Source organism: Scomber scombrus, chromosome 13 (assembly GCF_963691925.1).
Source record: "Scomber scombrus chromosome 13, fScoSco1.1, whole genome shotgun sequence".
Lineage (NCBI taxonomy): Eukaryota > Metazoa > Chordata > Actinopteri > Scombriformes > Scombridae > Scomber > Scomber scombrus.
In genome coordinates, this window is record NC_084982.1 from 3,696,079 (window position 1) to 3,719,225 (window position 23,147).

General features: G+C 39.1%; 1 protein-coding gene across 1 annotated transcript in view; it reads right to left on the reverse strand.

The window, feature by feature from the left end:
* Positions 1-23,147, reverse strand: part of neb (nebulin) — a 66,461-nt gene that overhangs the window by 12,046 nt on the left and 31,268 nt on the right. Inside the window, 55 exon segments of the mRNA XM_062432233.1 lie at positions 429-539; positions 1,250-1,360; positions 2,641-2,745; positions 3,438-3,542; positions 4,193-4,297; positions 4,581-4,691; positions 6,220-6,309; positions 6,872-6,976; positions 7,425-7,526; positions 7,666-7,776; positions 7,882-7,992; positions 8,086-8,190; positions 8,288-8,392; positions 8,488-8,592; positions 8,698-8,802; positions 8,917-9,024; positions 9,140-9,241; positions 11,042-11,146; positions 12,160-12,264; positions 12,450-12,554; positions 12,734-12,838; positions 12,945-13,049; positions 13,214-13,318; positions 13,471-13,575; positions 13,682-13,786; positions 13,906-14,010; positions 14,128-14,226; positions 14,323-14,427; positions 14,537-14,641; positions 14,745-14,852; positions 14,983-15,090; positions 15,492-15,599; positions 15,713-15,817; positions 16,038-16,142; positions 16,696-16,893; positions 17,053-17,166; positions 17,284-17,391; positions 17,578-17,682; positions 17,776-17,880; positions 18,012-18,116; positions 18,476-18,673; positions 18,779-18,883; positions 18,985-19,098; positions 19,199-19,303; positions 19,408-19,512; positions 19,607-19,711; positions 19,825-20,136; positions 20,256-20,363; positions 20,477-20,578; positions 20,725-20,823; positions 20,968-21,072; positions 21,379-21,690; positions 21,778-21,885; positions 22,072-22,176; positions 22,281-22,484. Of these exon segments, the coding sequence (XP_062288217.1) occupies positions 429-539; positions 1,250-1,360; positions 2,641-2,745; positions 3,438-3,542; positions 4,193-4,297; positions 4,581-4,691; positions 6,220-6,309; positions 6,872-6,976; positions 7,425-7,526; positions 7,666-7,776; positions 7,882-7,992; positions 8,086-8,190; positions 8,288-8,392; positions 8,488-8,592; positions 8,698-8,802; positions 8,917-9,024; positions 9,140-9,241; positions 11,042-11,146; positions 12,160-12,264; positions 12,450-12,554; positions 12,734-12,838; positions 12,945-13,049; positions 13,214-13,318; positions 13,471-13,575; positions 13,682-13,786; positions 13,906-14,010; positions 14,128-14,226; positions 14,323-14,427; positions 14,537-14,641; positions 14,745-14,852; positions 14,983-15,090; positions 15,492-15,599; positions 15,713-15,817; positions 16,038-16,142; positions 16,696-16,893; positions 17,053-17,166; positions 17,284-17,391; positions 17,578-17,682; positions 17,776-17,880; positions 18,012-18,116; positions 18,476-18,673; positions 18,779-18,883; positions 18,985-19,098; positions 19,199-19,303; positions 19,408-19,512; positions 19,607-19,711; positions 19,825-20,136; positions 20,256-20,363; positions 20,477-20,578; positions 20,725-20,823; positions 20,968-21,072; positions 21,379-21,690; positions 21,778-21,885; positions 22,072-22,176; positions 22,281-22,484 (6,507 nt within the window).

The window sequence follows — 23,147 nt, forward strand, 5'->3', positions numbered from 1 at the left end:
CACTCTGTCAGGGGCAAAATCCCAGACATATATATATAAATATATATATATATATATATGTATATATAAAATATTGTCATATATATATGTCAAATCACAATATTAAAAACTAATATGAAATATGATTTTGGTACCTTGTGCAATGTTTATCACACAAAAGAGAACAGATGAGAGAAAGGTTACAGGAAAATCAAAACAGGGTTTAGATTTTATAGATGGAAAAAAGGAAAGGAGAGCACTTGAACATTAGTGATGTCATCAAGCAGGGATAAGAGAAAGAGTCAAACCCAGCAGTCGCCCTTTTAGTGTGATGATGAGGCTTAGTTAAGGGGATAGGATTTAGCAGATGATGCGCCAAGAGCAGGGTTGTGGGAAGGCACTTGGATGAGAGTGTGACGCCGCTCTCATCACCTGTCGGTCTTTCATACCTCACTAAGGATGTGAGTGGCATTCCTTGCTCTCAAAAGCTCCGGAGTTTCCTCCAGCACAGTTAGCCCTTTACCCTTCACTCCCTCCTCTAGATCCCTCCTGTATTCTTTCTACAGGTTGGAAGAAGAACAGAGAGACTGCAGAGAAAGGCACACAGGCAGGCCAGGCCAAGGCATACAGACAGACAGTACAGTGGGCAAGCTCTGCTGCTTGTCCATTAAAGCTCAAAGTCACCAAGGCCTCCAAAAAACACTCATCCAAGAAGTGAGAGATTCAGAGTTTAAGTATATTGTTTCATTATTAAAAACATTTTCAAAGAGAGAGAGAGTGGAGACGCTGGTGACTTTGGCAAGAATCCTGATAAAAGACAAGGTGAACTAACATTTTTATCAGATAGAGCATGGAAACAACAACAACAAAACAATTTAAGTCAGTATTTCACCATAAAAACAGTGCTGACACAAGAGAAAACAACAAAAAGCATGCAGGCTGTTTTTACATGAAGCTGCTGTGGTATTTTACTAGATCATACATTTATTGTGAAATGTAAAAAGATGTAAGCTACTCCACTACAGTACTAGTCACGCAATAAACATGTTGCAACATTAATAGTTTAGGACTGTGTAGTGATTCATGCAAACAATACAGCTAAACTGCACTTGGGGAACCTTTAAAAAGTCAAAAGGGAACACTCAAGAGGTTTTAAAAAAAGGATGGTGACAGAATAAAGGGGCCGTGATTGTCATGTAGTCTTAGTATGATTATAAAACACGGGTGAGATGGGAGGAAGTTGTCAGGGGATAAATGATCCTTTAGTTACCTCGCTGGCTATTTTGGTGGCGTGTCTGACATGTAACATGGCAGGGGTGACCTCCAAGCCTGAGAGGTTCTTGCCCCTCATGGACTCTTCATAGTCCTTCTTATAGTCTTTCTATTGGCCGCAAAGACAAGACAGGGAACAGACAGAGCTCAGATAACCACATGCAGGCAGTGCTGGTTCACAATGCAGTTATCTCATTACCTCGTTCTGCACCGTTCTGCTTACAAGGACAGGTGTGTGTGTGTGTGTGTGTGTGTGTGTGTGTGTGTGTGTGTGTGTGTGTGTGTGTGTGTGTGTGTGTGTGCTTCTGTGAGAAAGCAATCCTAAAGTACGGAGGCTGAAGTGTGCCATCAGAAGAATTATAGACATTTATTTAATCAATTAAAAAATGATGAATAAAAAAAGAAATGAATTGGATATGCATTTAAATTATTTATATAAATATATTTTTAAAAAGTTAAAGTAAAAGGCAAAAACAAAAATATGAGGATCGTTACATTTGCCAATTAAATAATTATATTTATTTTATCTATCTTTCAATGATTAATTGAATGGGATTGAAAAAGCCTGTCATATTCCATCTTATTTCAGTTAAACAGCTAGCCAATCAGAGCTCCTGCTCATGCTCTGAGAGTTTCCCTTCATTATGTCTTTATGAGGCACACTGTTTTACACTGCATTAATATTCAAATGTAAACTCAGTAATTGTGAGATGATATATAGCCCACATGCCAGTAAATGAAACAACACCACTGGTGTGCTCTTTTAAGCTTTTAACTTTAACAACTATTACTTCTTAATTTAAAGAAATGTAATTAATAATATATTTTTGTTTGAGATTATTATTGCACCGTTAAAATCTAATGTGGAACACTCCAGGCTCCATCAAATATTTATAGACTGTGACAAAAGTGTACTTTACCTTTATCATCCCTTCATCATGGGAGGAAGATCCGAACTCATAGTATGTACAGTATTAGGGAGCAACAATACACAAGGCATTCAACTTTAACACGTTTTACACTGCCTTCTTCCAGTGTGGAGGGTATGATCACAGCTAGTTAAATAATAGGAAAAGGTGAAGGACTACCTTGTGATTTCATTTCCAGGATATTTGATTTGAACTAATAAGCTGCTGTAATACAACCCTGATGTAGTACACTGGCACTGAAGGCACTGTAAAAGGCTTTCCCAAACTCAAGAAACATACAGTAAGTCTAATATAAACAATAACTGGACATCCAACGAGCTGAAGCGTATCAATGTATATAACCAGAGGCAGTACATTACAGGTTAATATATAAGCAGGAGCTGAGGAATCTTCAGAGAGAGGCCTGTGAAGAAAAGTGGTGAGCAGGTGAAACACAGAGGTGACAGACAAGAGTGTTTACCTGGCTTTGCATGTGCTGGGCTTCCTTAGCAGTCACATATGTGGGAGTCTCAAAGTCCAGCATGGCCTTTCCCTTCTCCTTCTCATACTTCTCCTTGTACTTCACCTGGAATACGTCAAATGTAATGTCAGCTTCTTTCAATGCTGCTGATATTTTCACAGCTCATTTTTGTAACATACCTCCTGTAAATTCATTACATTTATTTTTTATAGATAGTTTGTGGTTCAAAGAAGTTGGTTTATTTCTTACATTTTTTTGTGGCCCATGTAAAATGTATAAAAAATAAAACCTAAATGCGATGAATTTCTGTTTGCAGTCATTTATGTTCATACGTTGAACAGCAAATTTAAAAGAAACTGAAAGGAATATTTAGTAGTCTAGTAAAGAGGAATTTTAAACAACTATTCTTACTGTTTTTATCTCTAATAACTATCTAATAAATATCATTTTATATTTAAGTGTTAAAATGTATCAAGTGGTCCTGTGGATTTCTTTATGATGTGGAATTGATACAGCTTCAAGTTAAGGCTTCACTCTTCAAAAACGTACACATATGTCGTGACTCAGAAAAGATTTTTAAGTTTACCCTATAGTCCCCAATTTCTATATTTAACATGCAACACTACTTTTCTATAACTCCAGGAAGCAGACAGTAATAATGAAAGTGAAAAACTGGGAAGCAGATATCACATACACACGTGTTTGACAAGAAAGTTGAAACCCACAGCAGTTTCTTTGGGTTGTCGGTGGGGTCGGTGCAGTAATCATTGACCCCCCACGCAATCTGTACGACTTACGTTGCTTTGGAGTTCAGAAGCCTCCTTGTGATGAAGCTGTTCTGGTGTGTCAGGAATCATAAGGTAGTGACCCTTACTCTCTTCAAATTTCTTCTTGTAGCGGTACTACAGGGGAATTCCCAATCAAGTAAAACAGCTCAGTACAGCAAACAAGAAAAAGAGTGTGTGTCTGGAGTTTACTCCCAACATAACAGCACAAAAAAAAGAGTATCATATTTTATGACAGAAATAAATACTTTCATAACTGTGAAAACAGTTCTTGCAATGTCAAAAAATATGATGATATGACTAGAAAAAGATTAAATGAAAGATTTTAAATGATGGTTAACATTTATATTAAAATGGTCTAAAATCATGGAGAAGCAGGGAGTTGTGTGTTAAGTGATCATTAATAAAAAAGTAGCTGTGTATCAACTACAGGATCAAAAATAAAAGAAGAGAAGAAAAAAAGAAATGTGGGAGAGTTTATAGAAGGTGGTAGTATGGGAATGTCAAAGGGTGAGAAGGGTAAGGATCACTACCAGATGAGGTCACAGAAAAAATGAATGTATGGATGAAGGAACTTAGTGTGTAAATCCACAACATGGCGGATGGACTAAAGCTTGTTGATTGTTACTGAGGTACGTGAGGGTGACGGAAACGCTGCGGTCAGACGCGTTTCAATGCGCCGCAGCGGGCGCACTGAAACTGAATCGACTCCCAGCAGCCTCCTGGGTGGGAATGTGAGAGGGTTAAAAAGGGTGATGATGGCTTACGTCACTGGACAGCTTGCTGGTGCTCAGGTTGTGCTGCATGGACAGAGACTCGGCCATGTCAGTCACAGGCTTGTGGATCTTCTTCAGATCCCCTTTGTACTTCACCTGCGGGTAGTGATGGCAGACATGATCATAATTATAAATGAATATAGTTCATAGTTGAGTGTTGTGAATTTGAAATTGTGACATTCTCATATTATTAATGAGGTCTTCCTTGCTTATTGAAAAAGGCTTTAGTTAGTTAGTTTTGCGAAATTGCTAGAAAACAATCCCCAAACAACACATTATCTCTTGATTTTATATGTTTCACACAATGAGGCCATCTTTAATGTTAAATATAATATTTGTAGGAATTATGTGACATGCTGCAGATTATATGAGCACTTACTTCACTAGCCAGATCATTGGCATCCTTCAAAGTCTTGTAAATCTTACTGTCCTTCATGTCATATATAGGCCTCTTTCCTTTCATCTCCTCAAACTTCTGCTTGTACTTCACCTTTTGGGGTAGTGGGATAGACAGTATGTGAGAGTTAGTGTAAAGTGGTAACATTTTGGGACCAGTGGTATACTTAAACACCATGACGGAAACAGTTAAAGGACAACACAGTGCTTTGTTATAGTGTATAAAAAGGGATGAGTGATTCATATTCTGTATATTGTGTAGTTTTGTGTAAAAGGCTTTGGACTGTACTGGACGCTTCTGTAGATTAACACACAGCTTTAGTTTGTATCCCTTGTTATACAAGAAAAAAACCGTATCTTCCAATGATTGAATTAATGTTCCCATGCACCAATTCCATCCCTATTTTCATTAAGCAATCACGACGCCAATTAGTCTTAGAGGCTAACAGGGTTTTAAAAGAGATGGTTAAATGGTCATATTACCTTATTTTGAAAAGATGCAAGACATAAACATGAGGATATATTATGAAAGATAATTCATTGGACAGTTCTGGTGTACAGTCATACTGTCTCTCTGTATCCTCAGCACTCTACAGACCTGTGGAATAACACTTGAAAAAACATCTTCCAGAGCAGTACGTAAATGTCGACTTCCAAGAGTTTGCTTGGAAGTGGTTGCCAAGCAAACAGGATGCATCTCAACTGATACTCAAGACCACCCGTGATTGGATTTCTCCTCCCATGCCCGCATCTGATTGTATATGTGTTTTATATGTAGCGTTCAGTGCTGACTGGTGTGTTGAGTGATTAAATCCAACTGTGTTCTGAATGTATTTTGAGTGAATTTACACCTTCGTCTAGAGCCCTGCTTACCCAAGATGCATCCTAGTGCCGACTGTAAACAGCATTCTACCATCTACATAAATACAACACAGACTTCCTATACTCTATAATAAAGTATGGAAGATGTGAGGCTGTAGGACTGTGATCCTGTTTCAGAGGTAAAATCGACCAGCTTTAGAGACAAAGTGAGACAGTCTTAGAAAATGTGTAAATCCAGCAGCAATAATTCATTAATCTGTATTGTTATTTTTACAAAATGATTAAGTCTACCATCATTTCAGAAGGTCCGCACTGCCCTCTAGTCTTCACAATCAAAAATGAAGAAACTCAGCTAGTTGGCTGCTGGATGTACACACGAGTTAGGAAAGAAGTGTGCACAAAGGAGACAGATCCTTACATTCAATTATTCAGAGACAGACATGATGACAGAGGAGGAAACGAGTAGAAAAAGAGTAACAACAAATATGATCCATTAACACATAAGGAAAAAATTGCAAATAACACAGTAATGCAGTGCTTGTCTATGCTCAGCAGTGAAGCAGGGAAACAGAAGAGCAGAGGATGCACACAATGCTAGTTTGCAAGCAAAATCAGAATAATAACTTTGTGGGTTTTGAACATCCAAATGAGATCAAAAGAAAACCTCCTACAGTGCGTGGAAAAGGCGCAGTGAACCCCACAGTAACATCAGAAATCAGTCAATCAAGAGGGGCACAGAAAGACAGAAGAAACAAACGTGTAGTAGCAGCCCTTTGGTTTCAGGGCATTAACCTCCTTACATTACTAGTCACGGCACTCATTTTCTTAATGTGGCGCATCTGGGGAGTATCATAGGAGGCAGTTCCATGGAGGGAGGGCTTGGCCTCCACCTACAAAGCGCAGTGAGATGCAGTCATGAGAACACAAAGACTAAGACATAATGGAAAGAGAGAGGAGAGGAAAGGAAAGGAAAGAGGAATAGGAGGAGGGTGAAAGATAGAACGATGGAGAGAGAGGAGCAGTATAGGAGGACAGATTTGAGGACAGGATGAAGATGGAACATATAAAAGGTTATGATATGGGCAGTTAATAAGCAAGTACATCTACTTTCATGAACTCACAGTGACAGAGTGAGACATGGGTTGTAATGCAGGCTGGCAGAGGAAGCACTATGAAAGAGCTGCTAGATCTATAGTTAGAGCATCTACTACAGCAATACTAATCTGCATGTATTACAGGCTTAAGAAAGCTGATCTGACAATAACACCCGACAGCTGAATTTTGCTGGGGTAATATGACTTCCACTGACTGACGCCAGCCATCTTGACTGTGAGATAAAGAAAGGAAACATCTCAAAGGTGGTAACTGTAAAAAAACCAAAAAAAAAACCAACAACAACCAAAGGAATGGCCTGGAGCTTCACGAAACAGGTGGTTGATTTGGTTTGTGTACCTGGCTGGTCAGCTTGGACACCTCAGTGGCCAGAGCGATGTCTGGGCGGTGGGCCAGAGAACCTCCACGGCTGGCCTCCTCACGGGCCTTCTCACGGTATCCAACCTGATGGAGACAAAACCAAACAAGAATCACTAGACCATGTACAAGCTACAGTGATGGGTATGTGGTCTTCAGTGTTTTTTTATGGTACATCTTTTGTGTTAACTCATCATTGTTGTGGTGTATGTATGTGCACTTTACCATCATATAGTGCATTTGTTAAAGAAATTCAGCTTCGTAGGTGGTGGTCTTGTTCACATTTATACTACTGTTTTCGAAATACTTGCTGAGGAGAGAGACATCATACATGAAGAAGGTGTGTCTACATCTATTTCTGACTAACTGTGGCAAAGAAAAACAGCCTTGTACACAATGAGAAAAAAGAAGAAAAAAAGAAATGTGTACACACTGTTTTAATCTTCTGATTCCAATAAGTAATGCTAATTTCTGCCTTTGTGTGGACACAAAGTCTTGAACCTCCACAGAGTTTATGCATCTGCTTGCTAATTACCTGACTGATGAGTTTGGAAGCCTGAGTAGCCTTCTTGATGTCAGGTCTGTCCGCCACAGTAGTATAGTGCAGGCTGGCTTTGGCATCCTTCCTATAGGCAACCTGAAGAGTAGAAGTGAACTAAGACTTAGCCACCATGAACATGACATCACAACTAAAAATGGTATGAACTCTCCCATCATGGAGCTGAGACAGTTTGACAAAGTTGTGTTATTTTAGCATAGTAGTAGATATGACTCACGTTGCTCTGGTTTTTGGCCACCTCCATGGCGTGCTTAACATCAGGTGGAGTTATCATGTTGTTGTACACTGACTTGCCCTTGTCCTTCTCAAACTTTGCTTTGTAAATTTTCTGTAAAAAGAGACGTGAAAGTTAGGGGCAAATTGCAGGAAACAACAAAAAAAAATGTTGAGGATTACGAGTGTGAGTTCTAAAATAAACGTGAGACAGCTGTACCCCGCTGACAAGCTTGTTGATCTCCTTGCTGTGGGCGGTGTCACGAGTCTCACGTAGTGTGGTGAATGAGCCAGACTGCATGTCCTTCTTACTGGCCTCCTTGTATTTGCTCTGAGGAAGAACACACATGTTGTTATAGTCATTAAAAGCAGTGTTTTAGTGTAATATATCTCATTTTAAAACATGCTACTGAATGGTTCTTACCTCTGACACCAGACTGCGCACCGCCTTGGAATGGAGAATTTGAGGAGTGTCCAGGATGGGCACATAGTGGCCCTTTGACTTTTCATACTTCTCTTTGTACTTCACCTGGAGGGCAAAAAATGGATAAAGTTGACGTAGGAATAAAGTATAAGTAAGTTCACTACTACTATGTCATAGTATAATCTGAAAGAGATAAACTTACATCACTGGCCATTTCAGCATTTCTCTTAGCCAGGACGGTGAGCTTGTCATCAACCACCGACATCACACAACCCTTCATCATCTCCTTGTCATACTTGTACTCAATCTGTGGGTGAAGCAAAAGGAGAGACATTAGACCGACACTGTTGCATGTTGTCACCAAATTCTTACACATACTGTAAAGAAAAAGCACCAACTCACATCACTCTGTTGCAAAGTGTTCTTGGCAACATTGAGGAAGTCAGGTCTGTCTGCTGTCCAAATCCACTTGTTCTTGGTGGCTTCATACTTCTTCCTGTAGTTGAGCTAATATTTGGGGGAAAAAACATTATTTTATCAAGATTGTCACCTATCTAAGCAGCTTGAATTTCTTATTAAGACTATTAATTTGACACTAGAGGTGACACTTACATTGCTGATGTTCTTGTAAGCCTCCTTGGCAGCACGGATCGAATGAGCCTCAGGGTCCATGTTGATCTGAGCCTTGCTCTTCTCATACACCTCTTTGTACTTGAGCTGCAAGATGCATGATAAACACGTCATCAAACACACAAACTCATTTATTATGTTGGCTTCCTATGACTTCCTATGTAAAAAAGTGTAGTTGCAGCCAGTCTGCGAGGGGCTTACAGTGCTGGTGATCTCCTTGACTTTCTTCATGTGTTGTTGGTATGGAGTGTCATAAGGCATGGTGTATCCCTTAGCTTTGGTCTTGTTGTACTCCATCCTGTAAATGATCTGAGGAAAAATCATCATTGCATAGTCAGAAGCAATTCAAAAGACTCACACACACAAAAAATGAAATCATGAAGAAATTGCTGAGAAAAATTTACCCACAAAACACCAAACTTACATCGCTGATCTTCTTGCTGCGCTTGTGGGCCTCGTACTCTGGAGTTTCCAGAACAGATGTGAACTTATCCTTGGCCCGCTCATACTGCTCCCTGTACTTCCACTGAAGAATAACACACAAAAGTTAGAATCATTCATAGTTATTCATTAGCTTTTATTCATGTGTATTCTGAGTTGTCTTGCTTCTAATTTCTGGGGCTAAAGTAAAAACAAAAACTAACGAAGAAAATTAGTAAATTAATGAAAAGACATTTCGGAGCGCTCGTTAAAAGTCCATCTCCACTCAAAAGATCATCTTTTCTTCTTATTCCTTCTTACTTGAAGCCTCCAGTGCACAAACAATAAGACTGAACTTTACATTAAAGTAGGAGACATCTTGCATCCAGCAGTAAATGAAATATATTTACATATTTCTAGTTGCTGGATTCTTTTTAAATGAGGGAGAAGTAGTAGATGTAATTTTAAGAATTACAACAAGATAATTGAACTTTTTTTGTAGAAAAAAAATACCGGACACAAATTATTATTCAAAGAGTATTTTACATACATCTTAAAATATATAACTGGAGGGGATCTTTAAAATATAGGAATGGAACAAAATTGTACCCAGAAATTAAAAATGACATTTCAGCATCACATGATTTGTTATTCTGAGTTTGCTCTGAAGAAGATAAATAAATAAGAACTATATATTAGTATAATAAAAAATGTGTTATCATTCTTTTTTTTTTTTTAAATAGTTGTTTAACATTATTTGAGCAAAGTCAGAAATACTTAATTAACAGGTATCATGTAATGTATCACATGTTAAAAACAACATAGTCCATGCTCAAATGTATAGATACATGCGTTATAAAACATGCATGAAAACAGAGGTGGTGATGGGAGAAACGATGCAGGGACTACAAATGAAAATGAGCCTGTATTCAGTCTCTGCACTCATTTACACATACACACGCAAGTACTTGCACATGTGAAAATGCACATATATTCTCTCGCACACACACACACGCACACATACACACACACACACTGATTTGCACCTGTATGGCTAAATCTGGCACATTTACATGATAGACACAAGTGCTCATGCTAATTAATATTCATGTTGGCTTAAATGAAATAAAAAATAAACATGTTACCATCACACAGTCATGAATATCTGCATTGCCCACGTAGTTCGTGGAGACCAGCAGCAGTCCATCTTATGCTATTGCTCACTGAATCTGACACATACAGTGGCTTCAGCAACGATGAAGTTTACTCAAGAGACGAGAGTGAAAGTCAAGTAACTAGTGGACTAGCTATGTACTAAAATGGCTTGTGAAACATTAATACAATGTTTAAATCACATTTTAAAGCCAAGTGTAGAATTTGAACATTTCTGACTTTGGCGCCCCATCAGTGGTAGTATCAAATATGACACTATTTCACACACTAGGATTGTCTTTGGCCAGAAACTTAACTATCTAGTATTTACTGTATATATTTTCTGTCTCTATATATGTTTATCAGATTGCTGTTGGACAACTACTGCAATGCATTTTAAGATAAGTTAAATGTTGGTTATTATTAATGAGACTTGGAGAGGTATGGATGAGTGGTTGAAGGATTATGGAGGGGAAGAATGGGATGTACGATTGTTATTTGGGAGTTAAAGTGGACTGAATTAAGGGGAGCAGTGTCCACGGGATGAAAATACAATGTGATGAGTCCCCATCCAGAAACAGCAGGAAGCAACAACGTAACCTGTAATCACTGAGTGTTGTGCTGAACTTCAACTGAACTTCGTCTGAACTTCAGCTGAACTTTCAACTGTCACTCTTAAATTACAGAGCGGTTGTTTTTCTGCCTGTTTGAGGACAGAGTCAGAGTTACCATGGTTCAATCTCTGGCTGTTTACCTTACTGCCCATAGTGGACTGGTAAAGTGCCGTGAGGATGTCAGGACGGAGTATTTCATTGCAGCCACTCTTTAGCAGATCCTTTGCTTTGAATTTATATTTTACCTGTCCACACACACAATGACATACACACACACACACAGACACACAGCATGCCATAGTTTAGAACAGATATGAAAAACAGCAATGACACTGGCAGGGAGTGGAGTAGGACTCTGGAGATCCAAACGTGATGATGGAGCTATATCTTTATCTGTGCCCTCAGTGACTGAAAACAACATATTCAGAAGTAGAAAGTGTTTCAAAGTTACTAATCTATGCATTAACGAATGATTGATAAAAAATGTCCTCCTGACGGCACAGATGAAGGAGAGTCCTGCTCGCTCAAGATAGCACTCCAGCTTGCTACTTGAGTGGCACGGTTTACAATAACCTGGGAGGGACAAAAAGAAACATTGAGAACAAGCAGAAATGTATCGTGTTTGAACGATAAACATTATAGCCATGCGACGACCACCGCCGACAGGTCTGTTGAGGACCTCATGCACCAGGGTCAGAGGCCTGGAGGACCGGACCGGAGGAAACAGCGGAGGATGCAGGCCGGTGGTACGACACGACCAGGGCTTTTACCTGGCTCATCTTCCTGTTCTCTCTGGCCAGTTGGTAATTAGGATCATCTGTTGTTATGGTGAACCTATCCTTGGTCTTCATATAATTAGCTTTGTACGCCCTCTGCTCAGAATGTCAGAAGGTAGTTAAAGACAAATGTCCAGAAAACAATGTGTGCTGTCATCTTATGAGAGTTCTCCAGGGGACGAAGGAAGGTTAGAACAATTTTGATATGAAAGTGAAGGCAACATTTTTAAACACAGTATAATTGTTACAAAGAGGAAGAGTTAAAAAAAAAGGTCATAAACATTACAGTCAATAATAAAACAATACTTAAACTAATAATACTTTACTTTTACCTCCAAGCTGAGAGTCCATTTAAGATGCACAGAAAGAGAGAAAAGTGTCTTTTTTAACAAAGTTGATTCAAAAAATGTATTATAATATTACGTTTATTTCTGCTAAAAAATATCAATTATCATACTGGGTTGAAGAATGAAAGGACTTACATCATTGATGAGATGGGAGGCATTTTTGGCGGCCTGGAAGAATGGAGTGTCGCAGGTATACTTGAAGTTGCCTCTGTTCTTGTCAAAGGAGGCTTTGTATGATATCTGTTACAAAGACATGAAACAGTGATTAGGATCAGTTCAAATGACAGCATCCACTCCATTAATCAGCACTGTTACATGAATTACACATCATGATTAATTATGGTACTTATTATAGTCTGAAATAACATGTTTATCATATCATAGATGTTACAAATGGTAAAACATGAACTACATAGACCCTTTACCTCGCTGTACAGTGTCTTGTTCTTTTCAGCCTGCACCATTTCAGGTGTGTCCCACACAAAGCAGCCAATACCCTTCAGCCAATCCAGGTCCTCCTTGTACTTGATCTAAAAAGAGAAACGACAGCATTTTTCATTTAGATATTACACGGTCAATAATACTGCGTGACCTTCTACCAACTGAGGGTCACAGTTTTAATACAGAATATATGTATTTTTGGAAGGCCCGAACACTTTTTCAGCATTGTTAAGTGCCTTATAACCACTATCCAGTCAACAGTACTCACATCACTGATGTTATCGCCGGCTATTCTGCTGAAGAAGAACTCAGGACGGTCGGGGATGGACTTCCATGTACCCAGAGATTTGTGGTACTTTTTCCTGTATTTAACCTGTGGTAGAGAAAGAAGCACAGTGATATAGATGAAATAGTTCAAATCAAATTCTATTTATATGTGTTGACATTATTTAAATATTAAGCTAATTTCAAGCACTGACCTCACTGATGTCGTCTGTGACTCTGCGGTGGCAGACGATGTCCAAAGCATCCTTGACAGTATGGTAGTGGCCCTTAGACAGCTCGAAGGTTTCCTTGTAGCGGAGCTGAAGATATGAACAGCAACAGCAGTCTTTAATAATCAGTCAAAGCTCACATTTTTGCCTCATTGACTGTTACAGGCAGGGTAAGGGCAATGAAATATGATAATGATATAAATGTTATATATATAAATTGTTTACTGTGCAAGTTATCCGATGAAAATACTCACATCACTGGACTGGAGGTAGGATTTCTTGGCACGGACCAAGATGGGTGTATCAGCAATGGCGGTGTACCTGTGCTTCATCTTCTCGTACTGATCTTTGTACTTCAGCTGGAGGAAGAAACAGTTATTGCGACACATCAGGAGAATTAGTTAAGTCTCAAGATACACTCAATTTAGAAAATCAACAGAGGCATTACGAAGGCAAAAATAAGGATATCCAAGAAGTGATAAAGAGAAGGAAAAAAAAGAGAGAGACTTACATCACTGTACATTATTTTCATCGTCCTAGAATGGTGCATGTCTGGAGTTTCAATTTCTGGGGTGAAATGGGCTCTCTCCTTACTAGCGAGGTCTGTGTACTCAAACTGCAAAAAAACAGAACATGTAAAATACTGCTAGATTGCCAGGAAAAAGAAACATAAAAATGTGCGAAAGAAAACATTTCATTAGTGATAGCATATCTAAACTTGCCTTATTAGTCAGCTGCTGGGCCCATTTGGCTCTCTGGATGTCCACAGAGTCCACAGTGGTGGAGACCTTAGCCATGTCTTCTCTACTTTGGGCTTTGTAGATCAACTAAAGATAGAGGGTCAGAAAAAGTCAAGTCGAAACCTGTCAGACTTTATTTTCAGACAGAATAAAAACATTTTTCTTAAAACACAAGCCTTGGAAGACACAGTGGGAAAATGACTCACGCCGCTCATGTGGGTCTTCAGCTCAGTCACACGCTTGTACTCGGGTGTGTCAAGGACCACGGAGTAGTTGGCGAGGTTCTTCTTAGCTTCCGTTGGATAGCTGGTCTGTAAAAGTTACAAAAAACAGGCCATACGAATTATCATGATGCTGCTGCAGTAAGCTGAATATGCAATGAAAATGAAGGATACTGATAGAAGAGGATATTCCACTGAAACACATACCCTCTGCTTGGTGATGTTGCGGATGTGGACCATCTCCGGAGTGTCATACAAGAAGCAGCCGATGCCTCTCAGCCACATCAAATCCTCTTTGTATCTTAGCTAAAAAACAAAAACAACAGTTTTATTTCTCACACAAAGTTTCCAAGTCAACGTGTGAAAATATGAGTCCGACTTTATTTTCTTTTTCTTCCTTACATCGCTGGTGATCTCATTGACGTGGTAGCAGTGCAACAGCTCGGGTGTAATGGGCATAGAGATCAGCTGTCCTCTGCTGTTGTAGAATTTCTCTTTGTAGAACAGCTACGATGAGGAGGGAACAAAAAAAGGTTGCGTGAATACAATATACTAATCGACTCCATCGAGCTACATGAACACAAAAGACATTAATTGTGTGAAAATGGTTCCTTACGTGGCTGAGATTCTCCTGGTTCATCTTGACTTGTTTAATATCGGGGGTGTCGTAGGTTGTGTGGATCTTGTCCTTCTTCTTGTGGTATTCCTCACGATACAGACGCTGGAGAAAGTGACAAGTGAGATTGTTTTATGCAGTATGAGGAAATAATATAAATCTTCATCAAACATAATGTGTCAAGAACCGCAGCAGTGTTTTATCTCACGTCGTTACTGATCTTGTTAGCATTCCTTGCGTTGACGAAGTTGACGCCCTCTGGATGAAGAGTGTAGGCCTTTGCCTTAACCATCTCGTAGGCCTCCTTGTACTTCACCTGCCCAAATAAAAGCAAAAAGAATGTGACTCAGTGACATCGAAATTATGCAAACAAAGAGGCTTAACAGCTGTCAAAAGAACAGTTTAATCGAATGATTCAAGCTACAGTAAGAAAGTGAAATACTTACATCGCTGCTGACATGGCTGTTCATCTTAACCTGCTTGATGTGAGGGGTGTCATGGGTCATGGTGTATCCATGGGGCATTAAGCTCTTGTTGGCTTCCTTGTACCAGTTCTGAGATACGAGGAAGAGAAGAAGAAGAAGACGAAGAGAAGATAAGGAGAACAGGGTGAGACTGGATATATCTTATATATACCAAGTGGGACAAAATAAGACCAGGAACCCTGAAAGTAAACTCCTAAAAAAGAATTATGCAGACATTTATATCCAGTGTTGTTTACACTTATTTTTTTATAGATATTTGTCTGCTTTCTCCTCAATTTTGAATACCAATATTCCCAGTCAACTGCTGTCTAGAGTGTAGATAGCCAAAAAACGTTTTGATTAAATAGATTAAATAAGTAAAACACAAGAGCTGTGTCTGAAGTGAATCCCTATTCACTACATTGTACACTGTATCATTGTAAAATGTTCTATAGGGCCCATGTACAAAATATTAAGAAATACTATCTTACATTACTCTGGATGTGGTTTGCCAGGCGTGCCCTCTCGGTTTCAATAGTGACAGCGGGAGAAGAGTTGGTTCCCTTGACATTGGTGTTGTAATCATAGCGGTAGTGCAGCTAGATAAAGAGAAGAAACAAAAGATTAGATTGAATAGTCATGGTTTTTATTACGTGAGGAAATATAGATAGTAATAAGACAACACTTTTCAAACATTTTTATAGTCACTTACATCGCTCAGGTTTTCAGCGTTCTGCTTGGCCGTCTCATACACTGGAGTGTCCGTCACCACTGAATATTCTTTGAAAGACTCAATACCTTTGGCTCTGTACTTGTTCTGAAATAGACACACAAGGACATGGCAATCAGCATTGATTCTGATTAGTATAAAAAAGTCTAAAGGGGATTTACTGGAAGGGAAGATACTGAAAGCTGTCTGAGAGCTGGAAAGAACAGGAAAATGAAGAATATTTAAACAGCAGAGGGAGAGCTGAAAGTTGTAAATCAAATAATTGTAGAAAATGTGGAATACAAGGAAGCATATTAGGTGTTCCAACCTCGCTCTGAAGGTCACCAGCATGCTTGACACGGAGGATCTCCGGTGTGTCCCAGGCATAGCAGCCGATACCTCTCAGCCAGTTCAGGTCATCCTTGTAGAAGATCTGAAGAGAGTGCACAACAAAACACATTTTCAGTTATCGCAATCACGTTAAGATATTTTGGTCACGTCCTACTGTAAGTTAAGGGACTTTTGATAGATGTATTTTACATTGTAATTAGTTGAAAACTGATTCTTTTTCATATACATATAATACCAGTACAAAGTTTGGACACATTCACATCAATGAGAAAGTGTGTCCAAACTTTTGACTGGTACTATATATATTGGTCTCCTATGTTTAAAAATTATTATACAGGATTTTTTTCATTTATTATGAACAGCAGTCACTCAGTGTGGTTTTCATGTATAAATCTGAACTATATAAATAAAATATTTAAAAAAATAAACTGTATATCCAGCTGGAAATTGGATAAAGAAAAGCTTGTCATATTAAAATAAAAAAATATCTATATAAGCTAAAAAAAAAGTTAGATACAGTACTATCCAAAATAATATCAGTGATAAAAATATAAGCTAGAATGTGGCTGTACCTTTGATCAATCTGTAGCTATTGTGGCAGAGAACAGAATATCAAACTGAGGGAGGATACTCACGTCGCTGAGCTGCTCGTTGACTTTGCGTGCTTGCACGTACATCTGCATGTCAGGAAGACATATCCACTGATGGAGGAACTTGCGGTAGTTTATTCCACTAACAGTGGCCTGGGTGTTGCGGGCAGACAGGATGTCCAGCATGTCTGGTGGGATATGATTCTTGGCCTTGTTCTTCTCATAGTCCTCCTTGTACAGACGCTATAAAGATGGATAACAGGTGGCTCTTTCAGTTCTCCCATTATGCACACACACAAAAAAAATCATATTTGGATGCATTATAGCTTGTTTGTTAAAAACAGAGCTGATCTAACGGTGCAGCTCATGTATTCATGGCATGAGGAAGATGAAATGACTTACATCAAGGACCAGCTTTCCAGCTTTGACGCAGCGAAGAGTGGCAGGATCATCCTCAAGAGACTTGGGCAAACTGTAGAGCGATTTGAACTTCTCATAATCCTCCCTATACTTCACCTAAAGGGGCAAAATAATTCATATTGTTTCTTAAAGGTCAAACGTCAAACTAACATTTGAAGAAAATCTCAGCATAGTATTAACATGGAATAAAATGAATAGAAAAGTTTAACTCACGTTGCTAAGGATGACCTTCTGCTGTTTGGCGTGCTGCAAGGCATGTGAGTCATGTGGAAGATGGTAGCCCTTGGCTTTGATTGTGTCCCAGGCATGAGTGTAGTTTTTCTGTTGAGAGAAAAGCCAGAAAATGATCATCATTAAAACATTCCACTGAAAAAGCCGACATTTTAATTGCTGTCAATAAGGTTCAAAGACCAAGGGAGGATTTACAGAAGAATTATATTGCATTCCTTCAGTCCTATGGTGTACACAATGACTGAAAGAGACATGTGTTCATGTTTCTCTACTTACATTGCTGAAGTAGTACTTGAAGTTGTGGCATCTGGCGTAGTCGTATGTATCCAGAACAGTGGTGTACATGTGCTTCTCCTGATGATAAGCCTCCCTGTAGTTCAGCTGTCAATGACAATTGGATATAATTATTGCACTCATTTAGGCATTCAAACTCAAACAGTGAATATGATTATTTTAAAAGTCCAGCTCACTCACCTCGCTGGCCCAGGTGTGACCCAGAACAGCAGTCACATAGACCGGGGTGTCTGTCACGATGGAGTAATTGTTGTATTCTTTCTTGGCCTCCTCTCTGTATTTAAGCTAAAAGGGGAAAATATGACAAAAGATCACAGGCTCATGAACTAAAGAATTAAATCATTTTTATTAAATGCATCGGACATTATGTATTATGTTTCTAAATGTTTGCGGTGATATTCAGTGCAGTTACTCACATCACTCTGCAGCTCATAGGCATTCTTGGCGCGAATAATCTCGGGAGTATCCCACACATAGCAACCAATGCCCCTCATCCAGGTCAGGTCCTCCTTGTAGAAAACCTTGAAGAGAGGAAGAAAGCAAATATTTATGTGTATAATACTGGAAAGAATACTTAGATTTCTGTATTATTTCTTTCGATAAATCTAATATAGTCAAATATCTAGTATATTGTATTTGAAGTTCGCCTCTTGTGTTTGCAGACATACTATAAGAAACTATTGTCTTGATAGTGTAGCATGATAAATGAGAATGAACTTTGAATGGAAGAACTTTTATCACATAACTACATATGAAAAGGTAGTTGCAGTATATGGCCTGTATATCTAATAGAAAACTGATAGTGAATGTAATTTGGCCAATCATCTGCCACAGGACGTTATATATTATTTAAATGCAACAGGATTGAAGAAGGACCTACATCACTGAGAATCTCATTGGTCTTGCGGGCCCTGATGGCGTCCTCCTGATCAGGATGACAAGTCCACTGGTGCAGGTATGTGCGGTAGAGGACGTCACTCAGCATGTCCTGGCACTTCTTAGCTACCTTGTTAGCGATGACGTCTGGAGGGATGTGGGTCTTGAGCTTACTTTGATGGTAATCCTTTTGGTAGAGCCTCTGTAAAGACATGCAAAGTTATTGACATTGTCATTAACAATGTGACACAAATGAATCTAAAATAAAGTTTATGGAAACGGAACAAATGGACTAAGAATGTCTTACCATGCCCTTGTTTTTCTCCTGATCTCCACATCGCATCACCTCAGGGAAGTCCACCAGGGTCCCAGCCATGTAGTGACCTTTGGCTTTCTCATGGGCATCTTTGTACTTTGCCTAATAGGATCAAGAATAATTAAAGTCTCAATTTTGTATACATACTGTAAGAAATGTACCAGGAGACACTGACTACAACAAAAAATGTGTAAGACACGTACTTCACTGGCAATGTCCCTGCCTTTCTTGCCACTGACAAGAGGAATGTATTCCTGGTCCAGCTGGTAGCCTGAAGCCTTAGCTTTGTCCCATTCCAGTTTGTAGTATTTCTGAAAACACACAAAGTAGGTACAATGTTTACAAAAAGGCTGATACAATAAATTATATACAAACAACGAAAGAAAATTGTCCAAAACCAATTGACATTACCTCACTAATGTGCTTAGCCACTTCCCTGCTATGGGCCAGTTGAGGAGTGTCATCTAAACCAATGTATTGACCCTTTTCTGCATTGAAGGTCTCTTTGTACTTCAGCTACAGTAGGAGGAAAATGACAGGATTTACATGTTAGATTTGATTACTGATTATTAATTCTGCTTCTTGAAATGTAGATATTTAAATGTTAGATTTTTACGTACATCGCTGAGATTAGCAGCATTTTGCCTTGCTAATAAGAGCTCAGGGCGATCCACAATCAGGGTGAATTTTCCAAAGCCATCTACGGCATCCTTTTTGTAGTGCCTCTGTAAGAAAAATAGAGCATCAAGGTAAAACACAATGCAAAATGTAAGAAAAATAGCTTCATCTAAAGACAGAAGCGTAATACAGTAAACATACCTCATTGAGAATCTCCTGTGCCTTCCTGACTTTGACGTGGTCAACAGAGTCAGCTGCAACCCATCCGATTCCACGAAGCCATTCCAAATCGGACTTATAAATATTCTGCAGACAAAACACAGATACATTTTAGATGGTTAAGAAAGAAGTTTCTATCAGTTTATTGCCTGAGAATGTTGAATGAGTCTTAGTTTGGTATGCAATCTGATGACACGAACATCACTTTGAAGGTCATAGGCTTTGCGGGCCTGGATGACATCATTCTGGTCAGGCATACAAGTCCACTGGTGCAGATGAGTTCTGTAGTTGAAATCATTGACTTGGATCTGGCATTTTTTGGCCAGTTCAAGACTAATCATGTCCACTGGCAGGTGGAACTTGGTCTTGGACTTGTTGAAGTCCTTCTTGTACAGGGCATCACTGGCAATCTTGGCTGAGTTCAGAGCCAGCATAAGCAGAGGGTCGTCTTGGACGCTGAGAGCACCGATGTGGTGGCCAACCTGCTTACGGTATCCCTCGAGGTACTTATGCTACAGGGCAGACAAAAAGCATTATCTCCATATGGTCATGTTCTCACTAAAAATTAAAAACAGATTCAATAATTGTCTTTATCATGAAGGGGACAAATGCAATGTGTCCCACTACTCACTTGACTTTGTACTTTAGACGTATGGATGCACTGCTTAATTGGTACAGCATCCCCAGGCATGAAGTAGCCTGTGGCTTTGACCTTATCCCACTCTTTGGTGTACAGTTGCTGCAAGAGATGGAGGTAGTTATTATTGGTTCATGTATTGCTTATCAAGCTGGAATAGAATTGGTATGAGACCAATTATTGTTGAATTAAAATAATCCGCAAATACATCTTACCGGGTGAAGGTTCTTAGCCACCTGTTTGGCTGTGGCAAGGGTTGGTGTTTCCACCAGTGTGTACTTAGTCTTTTCCTGATGCCAGGCCTCACGATATTTGACCTGAAAGGTATGAGAAGTGAAAACTCAGTTTCTAAGAACAGCTAAATTATTTACCACTTTGCTGTTGTGATGCTGTGGTGACTGAATAGAAGAGGGTACTTAAAAGCATATCAAGAGTAACATCAGAATAGCATATTCATCCTCACCTCATTGAGGACATCAGCAGCATGCTTGGCACACGCCATGTCAACTCTGTCAGCTGGAACCATGAATTCGTGCTCATCCCACTTAATACGGTAGCCTCTCTGCAAAATAGCAAGAAAGTATACAATAACTCAGTAATTCAGCTAATTTACTAACGTTGCTTCGAGAAACTTTAAAAATGTTTTACAAGTATATACAAATGAAATTATAGAGTCAAAATGATTTTAATATGGAATCAAACTTACCTCAGCCAGGATTTTCTGTGCATGCTTCACCTTCATAACTTCCACACTTTCATGTGGCATCCATCCACATCCGCGTAACCACTCCAGATCAGCTTTGTACACAGCCTGGGGAACCAAAGCAGGTTGATTTTTTTATCTGCTGCTTTGCAATTTATACAGACAATCACAATATGAAAGACTCTTGGGGCTAAATAGGAGTATACCATATTTCAATAAAAGATCCAAGAAATACTACCTATAAGCACAACCATAAACCTACAAATCATAGGTCTTTCTGGCCTACAGTTGAAGTCACTGACATTGACTTGGCATTTCTTGGCCAGCTCAAGTGTCAGAAAACACTATAGACAGCACTATGAACATTATGAGGACATTGTTCAGTAAACAAACAAAATCATTTTCAATGCTCACATCACTCTGAAGGTCATAGGCCTTTCTGGCCTGAACCACATCAGTGGAGTCTGGCAGGCATGTCCATTGGTGTAGATGAGTTCTGTAGTTGAAATCATTGACTTGGATCTGGCATTTCTTGGCCAGTTCAAGACTCAGCATGTCCACTGGCAGGTGGAACTTGGTCTTGGACTTGTTGAAGTCCTTCTTGTACAGGGCGTCACTGGCAATCTTGGCTGAGTTCAGAGCCAGCATGATCAGAGGGTCGTCTTGGCAGCTGAGAGCACCAATGTGGTGGCCAACCTGCTTACGGTATCCTGTCTTGTATTTGTACTAAAAGGGAAGGGATACAAGGTTAATGACACATCAGCAAGTAGCTCATTAAATAATCTGCTATGCCATATCCATATTTTTTCTTACATCACTAACGATATCTCTGGAAGCTCTAGCCTTAAGCACAGAGATAGCATCCTCCTTGATATGATAGCCTTTGGCCTTCTCCTCATCCCATGTCTTTGTGTACATTTTCTGCAGAGAACGAGAAAGTATGATCAAAAAGACTGTACAATATTGAATTAGCTATCAAAAATCATGCACTGATTGAAAAATGCTTTTCAACAAATAAAATATTTACATAATTTTAAGTATTTGCAAGGTTTTACGGATTTCAACATAATCAGAACTGGTACAGAGGTTCCAACAATGCAAACTTACCTCGCTGATGTTGTAAGCATTGGCCTTCGACAATTCAAAGTTGGGGGCGTCATGTGGTATGTGAATGTTAACCTTGTCTTTATCCCAGGCTTCCCTATAGTTCCACTGTCACAACAAAAAAACAAAACATTCTTTTTTTAAATCCGATGTCCTCATTCACACATATAAAGTTAAGTTTCAAATTCACTGGAAAGAAAAGTTTTACTCACATCACTGAGCTGGGCAGCGTTTTGCTTGGAAAGGACAATAGTTGGTAGGTCGACAACACTGGTGAACTTGACAGTGCTTGGGGGCTGGCGATAGAGCCTCTCATTGAGAATAGTCTGGCCATGTTTAGCTTTGACAACATCCACAGAGTCCTGAGGCGACCAGCCACATCCTCTCAGCCACTGCAGGTCAGATCTGTATACAGCCTAAAAAACAAATCATGCGATCATTCAACAAATCTTGCATTGCACCATCTGCAAAAAGTCTCAAAAAATGGATGAGGGAATTGACATGACATTTGTTAGCCCCACATTCAGGGCAGGGAGTGATCAGAGATTTGATGAAACTAACAGATTAACAGTTTTGATTCCATACCCTGAGGTTGTCTTTGCAGGGTCAAAAAGACAATACAACTTAATGCAGCTTCTGTTATGGTGATCATTTTCATTCTATTAGTTTTGAGAAAAAAATATTTCATTGCTCTTTTCTAACAACAAAATCCCAGTTTACTTCACCCTTTTTCAACAAGATAGCTAAAGTTCACTTAACCCTTTGTAGGTCTACTCAACCGTTTGATAGAGGTCACATTGTGTCATTATATCTGGTTAAAAACGAAATCTTTTTAACCCAAACTTTTTGGGCAATCTTTACCACTAGTATGAGTTATGTAATGCATAAAAAGACCATCGGATTGTGTTATGGTTGCTATAGATACAGGTTGTGCTAGTGTATCAATGAAGAATAACATAAATCACTGCTGACATAAGAGATCCAGCTTGAGACATTTTTGAAGTTGAGTTTCATTTTTTCATCTTGTACACGAACAGAATGAGTCTCTAACATGTTTTTTTTTAAGTTTTGAACAAATG